The following is a 19,189-nucleotide window of genomic DNA, read 5'->3' as shown; positions in this document are numbered from 1 at the left end:
TCAGCTAGCGTGCTTTGTTTACGAACAGTATGACCATGATTTGCTTATTTTAAGGTAAAAAATTTTTTCAAAAAGGTACAAAATTATGAATGGAAATGTGTTCTATAAACGATATAGAACCACCAAGAAAAAATTGTGCAAAACCAAAAAAATCTTCCTGTACATAGAATAATTTAGTTTCAGCCCGAATCGTCACAAAATCACAGAAATAAAAATTAATATTATATTTCATGCCTCTTACATTTAATAAATGCTTAACTCTATTAATCACTTGGCTTTTGGAAATAGGTGCAAATGGGTTTTGTGGACCGAATTAATTTTAACTTGAATAAAACGAATAAATTAAAATTATGACGAACTAGTAGATAGAAGTCTACTAAGTATTTGCTAAATAGTCATACGCTGCAGCAGTAGACAACAAAAAATTATAATTACTTACTAAAGTTGACAGGGATTATAATATTCTGAATTTCAGTTTAGTATACAACTCGTGCAATCTTGCGCCCCGGACAAAATACGAGTGTCTAGGAGTGACTGAGATAGAGACAGCAAGTATGTGGCGTCGATAGAGATGCAGCTACACGTAACTAATTTCTGGCCGATCAACTCAGATCGCCCGTATTGTAACTTTATCGACGACGATTTATATAGGTAAGTTATTTTAGTACACTTTTAATTTTTTTTAAGGTTATCTCTAAAACATTTTTGTAAATTTTTCAATATTTAACTTCTGTCTAAATTCTACACTGGTATTAGGGTATAACATTATATGAAAAACTTCTAGTCTACGACATCAAAATATATTTTTTTTCGAGTCCTAAAGGCTATACCTTGGTATAATAATATAATATCAGGTAAAATATTTTCTTTTCGTTATATTTTCGCAGACACGCATTTATTGTCACGTTTATAAAACACATGTTATATTAAAATTTTATATTTAAATATGTCCTTAATTATATTATTATTATTATTATTAAAACTAAACAAATATAATAGTACGTTTAAAATTTTCTAGGCCTCTTATTTACTTAGTAAAATTCCTAAAAATTCTTTTGCTAATGTCTTTTTTCGATGTCAGACGCAGGATAATAAAAAGTGGTTTAAGTCGAAACAAGTTTCGAGAACTTTCGTTGCTGCTGCGAGCCTTGTTCTGGGAGGCTTCGGCCGTGGCTAGTTACCACCCTACCGGTACGATGCCACGTAGAAACCAAAGGGGCATGGGTTTAATAAAAAAAACTGTCATACACCTTCCAGGTTAGCCCGCTTCTATCTTAGACTGCATCATCACTTACCATCAGGTGAGATTGCAGTCAAGGGATAACTCGTATCTGAATAAAAATAAGAATAAATTATGTTTTAAATTATTATTCCTTCCATAGTCACATTACCTATAGTAGGTACGCGACAGATTGAGATGGCAATCGGGATGGGGACGCCCTCCACACCCGCACAGCCCTCGCGCAAACCTGTTGCGGGCGAGCGCGGGTGACGTGCGGGTGTGCGGGGCGTCCCCCCGCTTCATATCCCGATTGCCATCTCGACCTGTCGCGTACTATAGCCATATTTGATCAAGCGACGCGAGGTCTCCGAGTCTACTTGGGTAAATTTCCATCCGTCTTCACGTCCGTCCGTCTGTCATCAGAGCCTCATAATTTCCGAGTCACTGCACATCGTTAGGTACCTACCTACTTCAAAAGATCAAATTCACTAATAAGAACGCCTGTCTGATTTTTTGCTGCAAAATCTTTTCACAAAAACTTTGCAATTGTGTTGATAGATGGCGCTAATACGTCGGGATGCAATAATAATAACTAGCAGTACCTACTTCGAACTTAAATTAATATAGGAAAGGAGGTCTTTATTTTGGGGCGAACCACTAATAAAAAATATCAAAGAATATACAATTGAAATATCACCTTAAAATAACAACACAGAGTCTAAATTTGAATGTTTGAGCTATCTTACAACGCTATTCTTACGTTTTTGATGAACTCCTCTGTGCGATGGGTAGTCTTACATGCATGGCATTTTAAGCCGTAGGTTTATCGCATTTAGGCATTGTTTTGCGTAAAGTAACAACACAGAGTCTAAATTGGGTATTTGACTACCTAAATCAAAAATAAATTATTTCTCATAGATTATTAAATAAAGGGTCTTCCAAAATACGTAAAATCCACGTCCATTGTCAGTTTTAAGTGTAATAACCATTTTAAATTATCGATTAAACTAAAAAAAGCACGTCAAATTATTGTGACGTCACATTTTAGTATTTCATAGACTAAAATTATGCATACTAAGCGCGCGTTTTGACGTTTGATAAAAAGGTACTGATTTGACTAGTTGTCAAATACCGTATTTGAGTGTTGCAACGCTATTCTTACGTTTTTGATGAACTTCTCTGTGCGATGGGTAGTCCTACATGCATGGCATTTTAAGCCGTAGGTATATTGCGTTTAGGCCTTGTTTTGCGCGGCCTGTCGCCGCAGGTCGGAGCGGATGGCGGCGGTGACTGCAGTGCCGAGCGCCAGCACCCCGCACATGGCGAGATCAGCCCATCTGTCGCCTACCGTACCCAGCATCCATTCGAACAACAGGGTTAGAATTGTTCCGAATATCTGCAAAAGAGGAAAGAATATAAATAGTGTAACAAACCATCCGTCCGCGCGGCCGCCGAATGCTTTCCCACTCGCACACTACTAACTGCACTGTTCTACAAACACGTCATCGAGTAGCCGCCTACGCAAGAAGCGGGGATCCGCGAGTATAAAAGAGCGCGCCCGCCAGTCCGAAAATATCATATAGCCCAGTTCGCGGATGACACCGCTCTATACAGCTCCGACTTAAACTACCGGAACGTTAAAGCTCGACTCCAAAAGGCAGTCAGTAGCCTAGGCCACTGGTTCCGCCTTTGGAGAATAGAGGTTAACCCGGAGAAAAGCGCAGCAGTGCTCTTTCAAAAGTCCAAAAGGAAATCACAATACAAACTTCGACAGACTGAAATAACTCTTTACGACCGCCCCATTCCCTGGCAAACTAATACCAAGTACTTGGGTGTAACCTTTGATGACAAGATGAGCTTCGCCGCGCACATTCGTAGAGTCCGCAAGAACGCAGCGTATGTGCTCTCCCGTCTTTACCCCATGATTTGCGCAAAGAGCAAAATGTCACTTCGACATAAAGTCACGCTATACAAAACGTGCATCCGCCCAATAATGTCTTATGCCTGTGTTGCATTTGCACACCTGCCGCCCTCCTCTCTCAAACCTCTCCAAGTCCTACAGAATAAGTTTATGCGTACGGCCACTGGCTCCCCGTGGTACATGCGCAACGTGGACCTCCACAGAGACCTCCAACTCCCGACAATAGCTCATTACTTTAAACAGCTTTCCAAAAATTATTTTGAGAAAGCCATTAGACACCCCAACCCCCTAATAGTTGAGGCAGCGACGTATACCCCTGACCGAAACGACCCCCCAGATAAAAGACGCCCTAAGCACGTCCTTAACGACCCCGACGATCAAATCATGACCGACAATGCACCCTATCTCGTAGGGATACACAATTCAACCTCATCACAGCGTCTTCGCCGGCGAAGACGAGGTCCCCGATTTCTAACGTCACCCGGACGTGGGCTCACGCCACGGCCTCGGGGGCGTACGGACTAACCAACAAAACCGACAACTCCACCCATCCCAACGTCATCCTAAGCCGTGGTCCGAGCCTCACAGGAGGCGCCCTTAGGAGGACGTTGCCCCCCGACCTCTCGAATTATTTCTTCGAGCCCTAGGGCTCACCCCCAGGCGGAGCTTCGCGCTCGCCAACCCCCCCGGTGACGCTGTAGCGGCCAATAGGGCCTACGCAGCATAGTCAATCCGAAACAACACACAAAAAAAAGTCCGAAAATTACTTAGCCTAGCGGCCGGTCTTAGAGCGATAGCCACGCAGTCCTCTAAGACTGGTAGGGTTAAGGAGTGCGGTAGCTCCCTGCAGCCCAGTCGAGGCCACGAACGCGGTAGCGCCAGCAGTCCGTTCTTCCGCCTCCAGATTAGGTCATTATGCACCAAGTTTATTTGGTTACGTGTATTGTGTAATACTGTATAAGTGGAGAATACAGATTTTGAAGTCAACCCTCGAGTTTCACTGCTACCACACCTTACAATAGTATGTACTTTTTTTAAGTATAACAAGCGACTTTAAGTTTGACTTGAGGTGCTTGAGAGTAACCTCGGATCTTCGGACGGAAGTAATTTTTGTACGTCACTTCTGCCAAAAATGGTCCCGGGCAAGCACTTCGGAGTTATGTGCGTTTTAAGTAATTAAATATCACTTGCTTTAACGAAGGAAAAACATCGTGAGGAAACTTGCATGCCTGAGAGTTCTACATAATGTTCTCAAAGGTGTGTGAAGTCTTCTTCTTCTTTGTCGTATCGCTCTTGGCAGAGCGGTCGTGGTCATCACGAGGCAACGTCTTTGAGGGCAGATGTTATATGCCTCACGAGCATTCGCCATTTCTCCCTGCTGGCTGACAGCCTGGTACACTCGTGCAAAGGACCGCCCACAGCAGACTTAATTTGGTCGGTCCATCGCATGGGTGACCTTCCTCGCCCTCTGGTGCCCTCCACCCTGCCCTGCACGACAAGACGCTCAATGGAGTCACTCTCACGCCGGGAGACGTGCCCGAACGTGTGAAGTCTACCAATCCGCAAATGGCCAGCGTGGTGGACTATGGCCAAAAACCCTTCTCTCTGAAAGGAGAAACGTGCTCTGTAGTGAGCCGGCGATGGGTTGATCATGATGATGATGATGAAATAATACAATAAGTTCAAATATAAATTACCTGTGCACAAGCGTTGAGAAGCCCAGACGTAGTTCCTTCTGGTTCAGGATAAGTGACTTCTGACGCGAACTCAAACCCGACGGGCAAATAGCCGGCCATGAAGAAACTGAAAAAAAATTTTTTTTGTTTAAACAACCACAAAATATATTATGAAGTCGGTTACTAGAGGTGTTCAAGAATCATAGGTATCTTGTAGGGACTTCCCCGCACCAAGGTCTTGCGCCTCCTGAATCCAGCGGATCCCCACGACTCGTCTGATGTCGTCCGTCCACCTAGTGAGGGTCTTCCAACACTGCGTCTTCCGGTGCGAGGTCGCCATTCTAGCACCTTGGGACGTCCAACGTCTATCGGTTTTACGAAATATTATGTGTCCTGCCCATTGCCAGTTCAGCTTCGCAACCCGTTGAGCTATGTCGGTTACTCTAGTTCTCCTAAGGATAAGGATAAGGATTGATTTCATCACGTACAGAAACTCCAAGCATGATAAAAAGAAAGAACAACGTCATGAGAGTAGGCCAGCAATGGGTTGAGGTGAAGTTAGACACATACCCAAGGAAAATACTGCTGAAGTAGACAACAGCGATGTATCCGCAGTCCAAAGTGAAGGTGAAGATGATCATGCCCACGACCGTGGCAGCGTACACCGCCAGCGTGGTCTCCTTGAAGCGATGCGTCTTGTCCAGAATGAAGCCGCACACCACTGAGCCGATCATACCAGCCACGACTATCACCAGGCCGATACGACCAGCGTCTTCGTTGGCACCCTGGAATCAACACAATTAAAGTATTGATGAGTCAATCACCGACTGACAGGAACTTTTTACTGTGTGAGATAGGTAATTTATTACTCAAAATACTTTTCAGTGTGGGAGGGGGGCGAAAGAGGGGGCTGCGTTATAATCTACATGCAGAACCACAAGCTTCTAGGTCCAAGGGTATAAATTACTGTAGGTACATGGACATAATATTATAAATCCACGTGGACGAAGTTTAGGACATCATGTAGTCATTTTATAAGTATTAAGTATCCAAATCTTTTGTTGTGAAATCTACGAGTCCTACAAGAAAATTGTGATTGCTTCAGAAGACTAAATCCACTTTCTTTAATCGCTCGATTGAGCGGAGAGGTATGATGAAATGTCAAAGTCAAAGTCAAAATGCAAATCCCTCTCAAGCGTAATTTTTACAATCGAATCTAACCGCTTAGTTTTATTGATCTTACTAATGGGGAAAATTGATTCTGTCCCTCAAATTTCTCAGGTTAAGTTTTAAATCGTAATCGTACAGTATTAGAGGCGCCGGGATAACCTACTTGGTAAAGATGATGATAAAAGATGCTAATGTGTGGTACAGCTTTAAATAAACATTTTTCTTCTTCTTTCTGCTTCTTCTTCTTAAATCTAGTGAAGTGTACGGGTCAAAGTCAATAACTTGTGGCGTTGCGGAAAGTAGTTGGCTACAATGCATTGTTGCAACAAGAATCGCACGAATTCAGCCAATCAGAACAATTGAGATTGTAATAATGATTGATGCAGGTTTTACAAAGGCAGATGTAAGGTCAGATAGATAGTGTGGTGAGTTACTCGTATATCATACCGGGTAATAAGTAAGCACGAGTTCGTTGAGCAGCGTGGAGATGGCGTAGAACACGCCCACGTTGAGGCCGTACGAGATGAGCAGCAGGATGTAGTTGCGGTTGGTGAGCAGCTTCTTGATGGACAGCAGGAAGTTGGAGTCGAGGGCCGCGCCCATGTCCGCCGCGGCAGACGGAGGGCTTGGCGGTGCTGCTTTGAAGACTGGAAGAAATCGAAACATGTTTATTCCACATGATGTTTCTTCCAACTCGGTTGGGCAGCGTTCAGGAAGCTTCGAGATGTCTTCTTGTCCAAAACTCCTCAGTGCTTGAACACCGAAGTCTTCGAACAGTGCGTGTTGCCAGTGATGACATATGGATCCGAGACAATATGGTCGCTAACTATGGGCTTCATAAGAAAGCTCAGAGTCACTCAGCGGGCGATGGAGAGAGCTATGCTCGGAGTTTTCTTATGAGGCCGACAGTTAGTGACCATGTCTCGGATCCATATGTCATCACTGGCAACAGGCACTGTTCGAAGACTTTGGTCTTCACGCACTGAGGAATTTGGGACAAGAAGACATCTCGAAGCTTCCTGAAACATATTATATTAATTTCATTACTTACAGAGTACAATGAACACGAACAGCACGCTGGTGAGGCCGGCTACCAGGTAGAACATAACCTGCAGGTCAGCGCCGATCTCTTCCATGGTGCCCTGCGCTCGCACCAGCATCGGGGGCAGGAAGAAACCCAGTGCCACGCCTAGCTGTCAACAAAATACGATACGTCTAAATCGTAACCGTAGACATTTAAAAAAAAAATTAAGGGTACGTGGCCATTGAGACTAGGCTCATGGGCTCAACCGTCTGTCTCAACAGACGTCTTAAACTATATACAGCGTGTTAGGTAAATTATGTAACATGACAAATGAGGTATATAGTACCAAATAGATTTTTTCGTTGCCTCTGCTATTCAGCAGTTCACAGAAGTTTTTCTACTTACATTCATTTTCATTTCTACAAATCCGCTATATCCTTTTAAAGGTGTACATTATTTTTTGCCGCGTACTGTACTAACCATACGATCTTTGAGGTTCAGCTTCCTTGCCTGGACATGTCCTATCAAGCAGCTTCTTGCTGCTTGGTTTCGTTTCAGTCTACAGGGTTGAGGTCTCGTTATTACTGAACGAGCCTTGGATGAACGAAAATTGATCCCTGAGATTGTCACTGTTGATTTGGTTTATGTTAGGAAGTAAAGGGTTGTAATATACAATGTTATATCCCTTGCGTCGTTCTGATTATCTAAGAATCGTCATCATCATCATCATTCACCACTTGATGTTTAAAAACCTAAATGCATGGACAAAGTTGCGAGCATCGTTTACTTGGTAGGCACACAGATAGCTTGCACACTGGAAACGAAGAAATCAAAGAGTTCCCACAGGATTTCTATAAACCTAATAATCGTCTAGTCTAGTAGTATATATTTCGATGCATTTGAACAAACCACGACACCTAACTCAGCCCATTAGCGTGTCACATTGGTACTTACCCCTCCAGACCCCTGGCGGAGTGCTACAGTCAATTGGATAAACGTTTCCTAGCTGCAATCGTGCAATGTGATCCCAGTTACTATTGAAACATTGCTGTGATTCACTCGTCATAATAATGTCCACTTGACGGAATATCCTAGTATTTATTTTTATTTTATTTGTCCAAGAACACTACAGAATTACACACTCAAAATTATACAAAATGTTATCGAGTTTTACAGGTCCCGTGTAACTCTAATTACGGACCGTTACAACGAGCATTAAATAGAACAAGTCGTACATTAAAATAACCTAACCTAAACATGAAAAATAATACCTAAGCTATAAAATACAGAATGAATATTATAATTAAATCAATACTAAGTTAAATTATATAATATATACAATATGCTAACAACTAGGGCCTGACATAATAATTATCCTACTGAGGAATCAAGTGATTTGATTAGCTTATAATATTCAATGATACTTTGATTGACTTATAATATTCAATGATACTTTGATTGACTTATAATAGTCAATGATACTTTGATTGACTTATTATAGTCAATGATACTTTGATAGACTTATAATAGTCAATGATACTTTGATTGATTTATAATATTCAATGATACTTTGATTGACTTATAATAGTCAATGATACTTTGATTGACTTATAATAGTCAATGATACTTTGATTGACTTATAATAGTCAATGATACTTTGATTGACTTATAATAGTCAATGATACTTTGATTGACTTATTATAGTCAATGATACTTTGATAGACTTATAATAGTCAATGATACTTTGATTGATTTATAATATTCAATGATACTTTGATTGACTTATAATAGTCAATGATACTTTGATTGACTTATAATAGTCAATGATACTTTGATTGACTTATAATAGTCAATGATACTTTTATTGACTTATAATAGTCAATGATACTTTGATTGACTTACAATAGTCAATGATACTTTGATTGACTTATAATAGTCAATGATACTACTAAATACTAGGATATATACGAGATATAGACGAGGGCTTACAATCGAATTCACATCGCTCAAGTGGCCTGGTTTGCACATATACACATGTATGTTTCTTATTACGAAATGTAGAAAAAAGTTTTATAATATCAACAACTGGAAAGTGACAGAAGCTAGTTTTTGTCCCGAAAAAATATACAGTCCCCGCGGGATAGCATGCTGTATTTTACACATTTCTCATTTCTTTAATAAGACCAATTGCACGTAACGCCACCAACAGAAGTCGCTGGATCGCACAAGCAGGAGTGAAAGAGAAATCATTAGCCACGAGTCATTGACTCAGAAGAAGAAGAAAGGAAGAAGTAGAATTTATGCTTAGCTGTTATACATATCTTACACCCGGCTGTAGTCACGTGTTTAGTCGAAGTTAGCCCGACTAATTTCGAAGCCATTCGGGGTCCTTTTTCGAGTGAGTCGCGCACGCGTCGCGGTTGAGACTCAAAAGGACCCCGGATGGGTTCGAAACTAGTCGGGCTAACGTCGACTAAACACGTGAGTACAGCCGGGTGTAAGATATGTATAATATGGAAATCACTCACGATAGTTCAAACGCTAAAATATGCTTACCTGGTTACCAAACACGCCAATGCTGCAAGCAGACGAGACCTGGTCAGCTCCGAACCAGACAGCAGCCAGGCGTGGTGGCAGGTTCAGGATGAAGACCTGAGAGATGGCCACCACGGTCTGGCCGGTGAAGCCCAGCCAGAACATGTCCTGGGGCACGGAGAACACCTTCAGCCATGCGCCCGCGCATGTCCCAAACGAGCCGATGATAGTTGTCACTCGGAGTCCCTGGAAACCAAATATAGACTTACTTCATCATCATCATGATCAACCCATAGCTGGCTCACTACAGAACACGGGTCTCCTCTCAGAGAGAAGGGTTTTGACCATAGTCTACCACGCTGGCCATGTGCGGATTGGTAGACTTCACACCTTTGAGAACATTATGGAGAACTCTCAAGTATGCAGGTTTCCTCACGATGTTTTCCTTCACCGTTAAAGCAAGTGATATTTAATTACATACGATTTTAAGACTTACTTAATCTTAGCAAAATCAATCATAATAATAGTTTACGACGAGCATAATGTACGCGGCAGAAAATATTGTGCATCGGCCTTTAGAAAGAGACAGCGGTTTTGAAGAGCGTTGTCTCTGTCGTTGTGAACGTCACACAGGTATGAGTGACAGAGACTCCACAAAGCCGGAATCTCATTCTAAAGGTCGATGTACAATATTTCTTGTCGGCTATTGTACAACCGTCCATCATCATCAACAAAACGCATCACCGGCCAAGTACTGAGAATGGGTCTTCTTTCAGAATGAGAGTCCATTATTCTTCTTTTGTATAAAACGCACATAACTCTGAAAAGCTAGAGGTGCGCTCCCGGGGTCTACGTCCGTACTGCTGTAACAGGAAGCCGACGTCTTATGAGCGCCAATCCGCATTTAGTCAGCGTGGTAGACTATGGCCAAACCTACTCGTGTGGCCAAACCCTGAACTGTGGTTCTCGTTCTGAGGAGAGACCCGTGCTCAGTAGTGAACAGGCGATAGATTGATCATGATGATGATAATATGATAAATTAATCTTTAATTTTTTATGAGTTAGGTATACCTAAGCGTTAGGTTAGGTTCCTTGAAGCGTTTTATAAAACGGTTCATGGAAGTAAACCACTAATATTGCTGATAACATAAAGTTGCCGGTAAAACCCCTCTGCCATTACAAGAACCTGTATCCATCAGATTTAATCACCTGACTACTTGTGATTTGTTATTAGTTATTATATTATACTTCACCGCAAATTATTATATCGTGTAATATAATTAAGTATTTTACTACTTAATTAAATCTCAAAAAAACATTCGAATCGTTATACGGCGTTTCTAAAATTTAAGTAATTTTAATTTTTAATGTATTCTTCATATTATATTTTTGATATACCCTACCTACTAAAATAACTATTTTTGGCGTTTAAACTATCGTGAGTGATTTTCATTATACAAATATCACACACCGGCTTTACTCACGTGTATAGTCGACGTTAGCCCGACTGGTATCGAACCCATCCGGGGTCCTTTTTCACGCGATCTGAGTCCCTGTGAAAAAGGACCCCGGATGGGTTCGAAACTAGTCGGGCTAACGTCGTCGCGTCGAATAAACACTCAGTAAAGCCGGTGTGTGATATATACATACCTATATGTAGGTATATCTATTTTTGCTTTAACTTTTATTCAATTCACAAAAAAAGGTATAAAGGTATACATCGTTTCTATTTTTGTGAGTTAAGTAAATTAAAACTGTAAATATTAATATTCGTCATACTTCAGTTAATTTATGTGCGTCAAGATTAATATTTGCAAAAACCATATTGATGTAATAACTACATAAAATTATGAAGAAAACTAGATGATGCCCGTGACTTCATCCGCGTCGATTTAGGTTATTTAAAAATCCCATGGGAACTCTTTGCTTTTCTGGGATTAAAAGTAAACTATGTCAATTTCCGTGATGTAAGCTAACTCCCAAATTTCATCCAAATCGGTTAAACTGTTGGGCCGTGAAAAGCTAGCAGACAGACAGACAGACACACTTTCGCATTTATTATATTAGTATGGATAATAATTCGTCAACACATTTTCACACATTCAAAACTCTTACTTTCAATGATGCTATTATGCATCATCATCATGATCAACCCATGGCAGGCTCCCTACAGAGCACGAGTCTTTTCTCTGTATGAGTAGGGTCGGCCATAGTCCACCACGCTGGCCAAGTGCAGATGAGTTTCCTAACGATATTTTCCTTCACCGTTAAAACGAGTGATATTTAATTTCTTAAAACGCACAACTCTGAAAAGTTAGAAGCACCTGCCCGGGATCGAGTCCCCTATCTCCCGAATAGAAGGTGGATGTCCTAACCACTAGGCTATCACGGGTATTATTACCGTAAGAGCAACTTACCCGTTACTCCGTGGCTTGATTGGAAATGAAATTGTAGATAAGTTGGCCAAAGAAGCTGTAGAAGAGGGTATTTCTTTTAATTGTACACCTTACTGGTCGGATGTTTTACATGTGGTAAAAAGGCATTGCCTTGGCATTTGGAGGGAACATTTCGATGAGATATCTTTGAGTAAGGGGATATGGTACAGGACTATCCAACCAACGATAGGACGGGTTTCGTGGATTGAATCTGCTGATATGAGCAGGGGTGACATTGTCACTGCCTTAAGACTTCGTGCTGGACACCTTCCGCTAAACACTTTTGGTTATCTAATGAAAAAGACATCTAGCCCGAATTGCTCGGAATGTGGAGTGAGAGAAGATATAAATCACATATTTTTGGAATGTACCCGCAATGAAGTCGAAAGGTTTAATTTTTTTATAATGTTTAATTTAGAAATTAGGAATATTGGCGTTTGTAATAGCATTTTGGCCTCTCCATTATCGCGAGAGGCCAGAATGCTATATAAACTATTTAATTTAACTTTAAAACGAAGATAATTATTATACATACCTATTGTGATTTGTTACAAGGGTGACATGTTCTGATTGAACAAACCCTTTAATAAAGAAAAAAAAAAAAAAAAAAAAAAAAAAAAACGGGTATTATTACCGTAAGAGCAATTAATTACAAGTTAGTACATTGTTGACAAAGTTTATAACCACTCAACACAATATAACATGAGAATGTTTAGAGCAACGTAATCGTTGCAGCCACTCGAGATTTACATGACAATAAAAATGTTGTTAAATATCATGTTAACAATAAGTTATCTCAAGCATGCAAACGAGTTAGGCTGTGCCAAATAAAATAAAAAACAGGACACAAAAGGACATTCTTTATTTATTATTAGATGGCGCTAGTAGAATCCTAAATCGCGCTTGACTTTCATTTTCATTCGCATTCTGAATTTAAAATAATAAAATCGTGAACCTTAAAAAAAGTATAGTCTGCACAGAATGGTCAACTGTCATGTCAAAAGTAAGGTTCATCTTTAAAATAAGGACGGAAATCGTACTTTCGACATGAATTTTGACACAAAAAGTTAAAATGGCGTGTGAGGAGTTAAATTTTACGCGTTATACCTAAGTAAATTATGTTAGTGTGCGATTAAAGAACTTCATAACCAATATGGAACTGTCCAGCAATTTTTAGTCGCGTTGGAAATTGCTGGCGGGCGGACTGACGTTTTTTTAATAATGAAGTCATTTCTAATCAAATGGGAGAAAATATCTTGGTGTCTTTAATGGCGGCCATTAAGGTCATGTTCGTACCATTTTAGAAAAACCGGCCAAGTGCGAGTCAGACTAGAGCACCGAGGGTTCCATACTACAGTTGTAGTTATTCGACATTTTGCACGATAAATCAAAAACAAAAAGCTATTAGCATAAAAAATCTGTTTTAAAATGTTAATCTTTGAAAGTTGAAAATACTAAGTATTTGACCATGAAAATATTTTAATTTTTCCCCTTACGTGTGCTGTAAGACCTACCTACCTGCCAAATTTTATGGTTTTAACAACGGGAATTACCCTATAGATTTCTTGACAGACAGACAGTCAGACAACGAAGTGATCCTATAAGGGTTCCTTTTCTCCTTTTGAGGTATGGAACCAATTTAAAATAAACTTAATTTCCCGAGAAAAACATCGTAGATGGTCACTCAAACGTAGTCGTAAGTTTACATTGTACCTTTTGTTATCACCGACATTCGGCACGGTCCTGATAGACGGTCAATGGATGCTCATCGACTGTCAATAAGGCTTTATTGAACCTTACAGTTTACTTACATTTTTATTTTGCTGGTAATACTAGTTATCTACCCTGTGGCAAGGGCTCTACCATGCTGTACCGTAGTTCCGAGAAACATTAGAGACTAGCAGTCTTTATATCCATACTTAATATTATAATTGCGAAAGTGTGTCTGTCTGTCTGTCTGTCTGTCTGTCTGTCTGCTAGCTTTATTATGATATTGATAAAATGTACAGAGTTAGCTTACATCCCGGGGAAGGACATAGGCTACTTTTTATCCCGGAAAATCGAAGAGTTCCCACGGTGTTTTTAAAAACCAAATTCCACGCGGACGAAGTCGCGGGCATCAGCTAGTTAATTATAAAAGAGTTTTGAGTAGCCAGGGGGAGTTTAGGGGCTCCAAACGTTTGTTTATGGCTTTAAATATATTTTTTAATAAAATAAAACATTTGCGCTCGCTGCGCTTATCCTCTGATTTAGGTACTATATAATTTTATAGCTTATTGTTAGATTAAAATTTCACAGTCATTACTTTTATATTCGGTGTATGTGCGGTAGATTTTCCAAATTTAAAAGCGCAACTTTAACAAAAGTTGGATCACTACCCATATTATAAATATGAAAGTGTGTATTTTTGTTATTTTATTGGTGTATTGGTATGTTGATTTGTCCTTCAATCACGTCGCAACTAGAGCAACGGATCGACCTGTTTTTTTGCATGAGTATAGTTTAAGACCTGGAGAGTGACATAGGCTGCTTTTTATCCCGGAAAATCAAAGAGTTCCCACGGGATTTTTCAAAACCTAAATCCACGCGTACGAAGCCGCAGGCATCAGCTAGTTCTACCATGAATTCAATTAGTAATAACAACAAATTGCAATATGATAAATTGATAACAGGTTTCGTAAAACAGGAGTAAAGTGTATAATAGACATTCTAAAGTGATAAAAAATCCTTGAAACTCCGTGCCTACACGTGCGTATCTATATACCTATATAAAATTCAAAGTCCTGACTGACTGACTGACTGACATATATATCAACGTACAGCCTAAACCGCTTGTCCTAAAGACATGAAATATGGAGGGTCTATTCTTTGTAAAGAGTAGGTATCCACTAAGAAAGGATTTTTCGAAATTCAACCCCTAAGTGGGTTAAATGGGGGATGGAAGTTTGTATGAAAGTCCGTCATTTTTCAAGTTATTTGCATGAAAATTGGTATTTGGGTTTTCTGTCACAAATAAAGAAATACGTGTTTCAGGATTTTTGGAAAATTCGCCCATAAGGGTGGTAAAATAGGGGATGAAAGTTTGTATGGGAAAGTTTTAATTATTGATATTATTAACTCGAAATTTGGAAAGTAGGTTTTTTCTTGAGGTGTCAGTTAAAAAACTACTATGAGAAAATGCCATTTGTTTCCTGTAGGCTACGCGGGCGAAGCCGCGGGCAGAAGCTAGTAGTAGATATTATTATGTACACTTGACTGCAGGTACGAGATTCGATTAAGATAAATTTTTACCTAGTTATTATTATTGTTATATACGTATATAATCACAGAATATATTATACTATAGCACTCTATAGTCTCGGATACGGTCGAAAGATTTTCTTTTAATCAAATACACGAGAAAATTTATAATTCGTAAGACAAAATAATTGGCTAGCTTTAAAAGGCCAGAATCAAGCAAAAAATATTTTATTTTATTTTTATTTTATTTTATTTAACAGGAAAACTTACAGCTAATATGAAAAAATTAATATGAGGAGGATAGATTTATTCACTGTCGAGTACAGAGAAAGAGACAGCAAAAACCAATGTTATCAACCACGGAATCAAAAATCAAATAATAGCGTTTTAAAAATAATCAAAAACAATTTTTTACATTACATAATTACGTAACATACATAATATTAATATGCAAGCGATTTAGCGTTCCGGTACGATGCCGTGTAGAAACCAAAGGGGTATGGGTTTAATAAAAACTGCCATACCCCTTCCAGGTTAGCCCGCTATCATCTTAGACTGCGTCATCACTTACCACCAGGTGAGATTGCAGTCAAGGGCTAACTTGTATCTGAATAAAAAAAAAAATGCTAGCCCTAAACGTGGCTCAATACCTTAGAGGATTACGAATGCAAGTTGTAGCGGGAGAAACAGCTCAGCTGTAATCCCGAGAATGCCCGTGCGTACACGAGTACGATAAGATTACCTAACTGGTGTTCTAGTTTGCATGGCTGACTCCGCACCTATAAAATGAATTAACAATTTTTTACCTGCAAAAATTCTGCTGGAAATCCTGCACGTGATATTTTTTGCTACGTAGAGCTTTATGTTTCCGATGTATAAAAACTTGTAGCCTTTCAAACCAAATGGTATAATAGGGCTATAAATTTTATTAAAATAAATAATAGGTAGCCGCTAGATTATATAATTCCTCAGTGCCTCAAGACGAAAGTCTTTAACCAGTATGTTCTTCCCGTCCTCACCTATGGTGCTGAAACGTGGACACTAACAAACGGCCTTGTCCACAAACTCAAAGTCGCTCAGCGAGCTATGGAGAGGGCTATGTTAGGAGTTTCCTTGAGGGACAAGATCCGAAATGAGGAGATCCGCAGCAGAACCAAGGTCACTGACATAGCCCAAACTATTAGCAAGCTGAAGTGGCAGTGGGCAGGTCATGCCTGTCGTAGAGGCGATGGCCGTTGGAGCCGGAAAGTGCTTGAGTGGAGACCGCGTTTAAGCAAGCGTAGTGTGGGACGCCCTCCAGCACGATGGACCGACGATATAAAGAGGCTGGCGGGAAGTGGCTGGATGAGGAAGGCTGAGGACCGGGTGTGGTGGCGCTCTTTAGGGAAGGCCTATGTCCAACAGTGGACGTCCACAGGCTGATGATGATGATGATGATGAGCCGCTAGATTCAGGCGACGCAAGACCGTAGCGTGTGGAAGTCCCTACAAGAAACATATAGGTATCCAGCAATAAATAAATAAATAAATAATCATTTATTTGCAAGAATGTTTGTACAAGAAAGATGGAAATTACACTATAATCAGAGGCCATAACATTCTACTAAATTAATAGTGTGCAAATATTTTTGAGTGACAATTTTTAAAATAATTAATAGTCAGTGAACAAAAAAAAAATTGAATTAATAGTCAAACACAATTACAAGCAAAATACATAATAATAGTTAGGTACAATTTTATAATGTCAAATTTCATTTATCAAAAAAAATAAAAAAAGTTAGTATATCGACCAAAATCAGAAAGTATACCATAGTATTAATATTATCCTCGAAGAACTCATTGGACGTCTGTCGGTAGATGATGATGAAGATGATGATAATGAAATTCTAATAATAATACGACAACAGACGGAAACGTTTAAGTGCTAAGTTTCTTGATAGAAAAACCCAATAACTTTTTGGGCCGACCCGTGACACCGGGATCTCATGATCTACAGCCTAGTAAGTTATCCCAACGTAGACAATGTACACCGGCAAGATATCAGTCGTAGCTATTCAAGAATTATACGTTTTTTCCAAGGCACATGGTTGAAATACCGCCAACTAACTCTAGCCCAGTACTACGAATTTCTTGACAGAAAAATCCATTACCTAACCGACTCGAGAATCGAATCTAGAAACTAGTCATCCGCAGTTAAACCAATGCTAACCACTTAACCAATGAGGATGATATTTATACTAAACAGACAACGACTAAACTTGGAATACCTGTCACTATACGATACAATGTACATTGTACAATTTACATAGAAATGTAGCTGAAATTTCAATGACGAAAGACAAACTAACTTCACCTACTACATGTTACCTAACTTCAGATATGGAGCACCTATGTTATACATAGTTACTCTGAAAGCACTAGCCATCAATTTGTTGTTCACTAACTTTGCTTTCAGTTCAAAGTTACTTGGATTTACTAGTTACCTGTGTACTCGTCAATTTACCGTCCTCTGTTCCACTTTGTTCTCTGTTCTAACAATTTTATTGACAAAGGATTTTTCAGTTGACTGTTTTTACTTTTTCGAATTTCGCACATGAATGTTTTTGTATCACACTCATGCAGTCTTTTTCATAAAATATGTTATCCTCTTTTCCACTTTGTCTTCGGTTCTAACAATTTACTGACAAAGGATTTTTCAGTTGACTGTTTTAACTTTTTTGAATTTGGTACATGAATTATTTTTGTGTTTATATTCATGCAATATTCCTCAATTTATTCTCCTCTTTTCCATTTTGCCTTCTGTTCTAACAATTTACTGACAATGGATTTTTCAGTAGACTGTTGGTACCTGTGTACTCATTAATTTACTCTGTCCTACATTGTCTTCTGTTCTAACAATTTACTGACAAATATTTTTTCAGTTGACTGTTTTTGTTTACTTTTTGAATTCGGTAAGTACATGAATTATTTTTGTGTTCACCAATCGAATTCAATCCATCAGCCTGTTTGCGTCCACTGCTGGACATAGGCCTTTTCGAGTGTGCGCCACCAAACACCGTCCTCCGCCTTCCTCATCCATCCGCTCCCCACCACCTTCTTCAGGTCATCAGTCCAGCGTGTTGCAGATCGTCCCACACTGCGCTTACCGGTACGCGGTCTCCACTCACACGTCTGCCCCATCGGCCGTCGGTTCTGCGACAGACATGACCTGCCCATTGCCACTTCAGCCCGCTAATCTTTTGAGCTATGTCGGTCGCTTTTGTTTTTCTACGAAATTCCTCGTTCCGGATTTTATCCCTGACAGTGATTACCCAACATAACTCGCTCCATAGCGCGTTGAGCGACTTTTAGTTTGTGGACGAGGCCAACTGTCAGTGTTCACGTTTCCGCTCCATACGTCATCACAGGTAGGACACATTCATTGAAGACCTTAGTCTTAAGGCTTTGCGGTATCGACGATTCGAAGACCTGTCGTAGCTTTGAAAATGCTGCCCAGCCCAGCTGAATTCTTCTGTCAGCTTCCTTGTCGAAGTTGTTTCTATATAACCACGTTTAACAATGTTTGTTCCGATATAATCACTTCCGTAACATCCCAGCTGCAAAACATCGTCAAGCTGCACCCGTACTTAATCAAAGTTGCAAGAATACGTACGAAGCGATTTGCTTCCGACGCTAGTCGTTTGATCAGTGGCGTGCACAGGATTTTAAGCCAGGGTATGCATTTGGGTATGCACTTATTTTCCGGCAGGTTTTAATGAAAAATAAGCATTGATTTATTACAACAGGGTAAGCAGTGCGTTTATGCCTCTATCAGCTGCACGCCACTGCGTTTGATATCGCCTGTCTATCTTGTGGGGATATACCAACGACACTTCGCTTTCTCCGAGGCGATGCTCCGCCCATATTCACTTCAGTTTCACAAGTTCGCAACTCGTTTAGCCATTCGTATGTTTGTTTTTGCGTTGTC

At 40.0% G+C, this 19,189-nt stretch overlaps 1 protein-coding gene across 6 annotated transcripts in view; it reads right to left on the bottom strand.

Annotated features, from left to right (window-relative positions):
• Nucleotides 1-2,454: 2,454 nt before the first annotated feature.
• HisT (Histamine transporter) overlaps nucleotides 2,455-19,189 on the bottom strand; it is a 46,201-nt gene continuing 29,466 nt past the window's right edge. For all 6 annotated transcript variants that reach the window (XM_034977469.2, XM_034977476.2, XM_069507371.1 and 3 more), the window contains 6 exons: nucleotides 9,570-9,794; nucleotides 7,041-7,182; nucleotides 6,437-6,636; nucleotides 5,390-5,604; nucleotides 4,841-4,946; nucleotides 2,455-2,618 (listed from right to left, as the gene is read on the bottom strand). In XM_034977469.2, coding sequence (XP_034833360.1) covers nucleotides 2,457-2,618; nucleotides 4,841-4,946; nucleotides 5,390-5,604; nucleotides 6,437-6,636; nucleotides 7,041-7,182; nucleotides 9,570-9,794 — 1,050 coding nt within the window. In that variant the 3' untranslated portion in view covers nucleotides 2,455-2,456. The remainder of the gene's footprint in view (nucleotides 2,619-4,840; nucleotides 4,947-5,389; nucleotides 5,605-6,436; nucleotides 6,637-7,040; nucleotides 7,183-9,569; nucleotides 9,795-19,189) is intronic.

The sequence above is a fragment of the Maniola hyperantus genome, chromosome 2 (assembly GCF_902806685.2).
Source record: "Maniola hyperantus chromosome 2, iAphHyp1.2, whole genome shotgun sequence".
Taxonomy (NCBI): Eukaryota; Metazoa; Arthropoda; class Insecta; order Lepidoptera; family Nymphalidae; genus Maniola; species Maniola hyperantus.
This window is presented reverse-complemented; position numbering and strand designations above follow the sequence as displayed.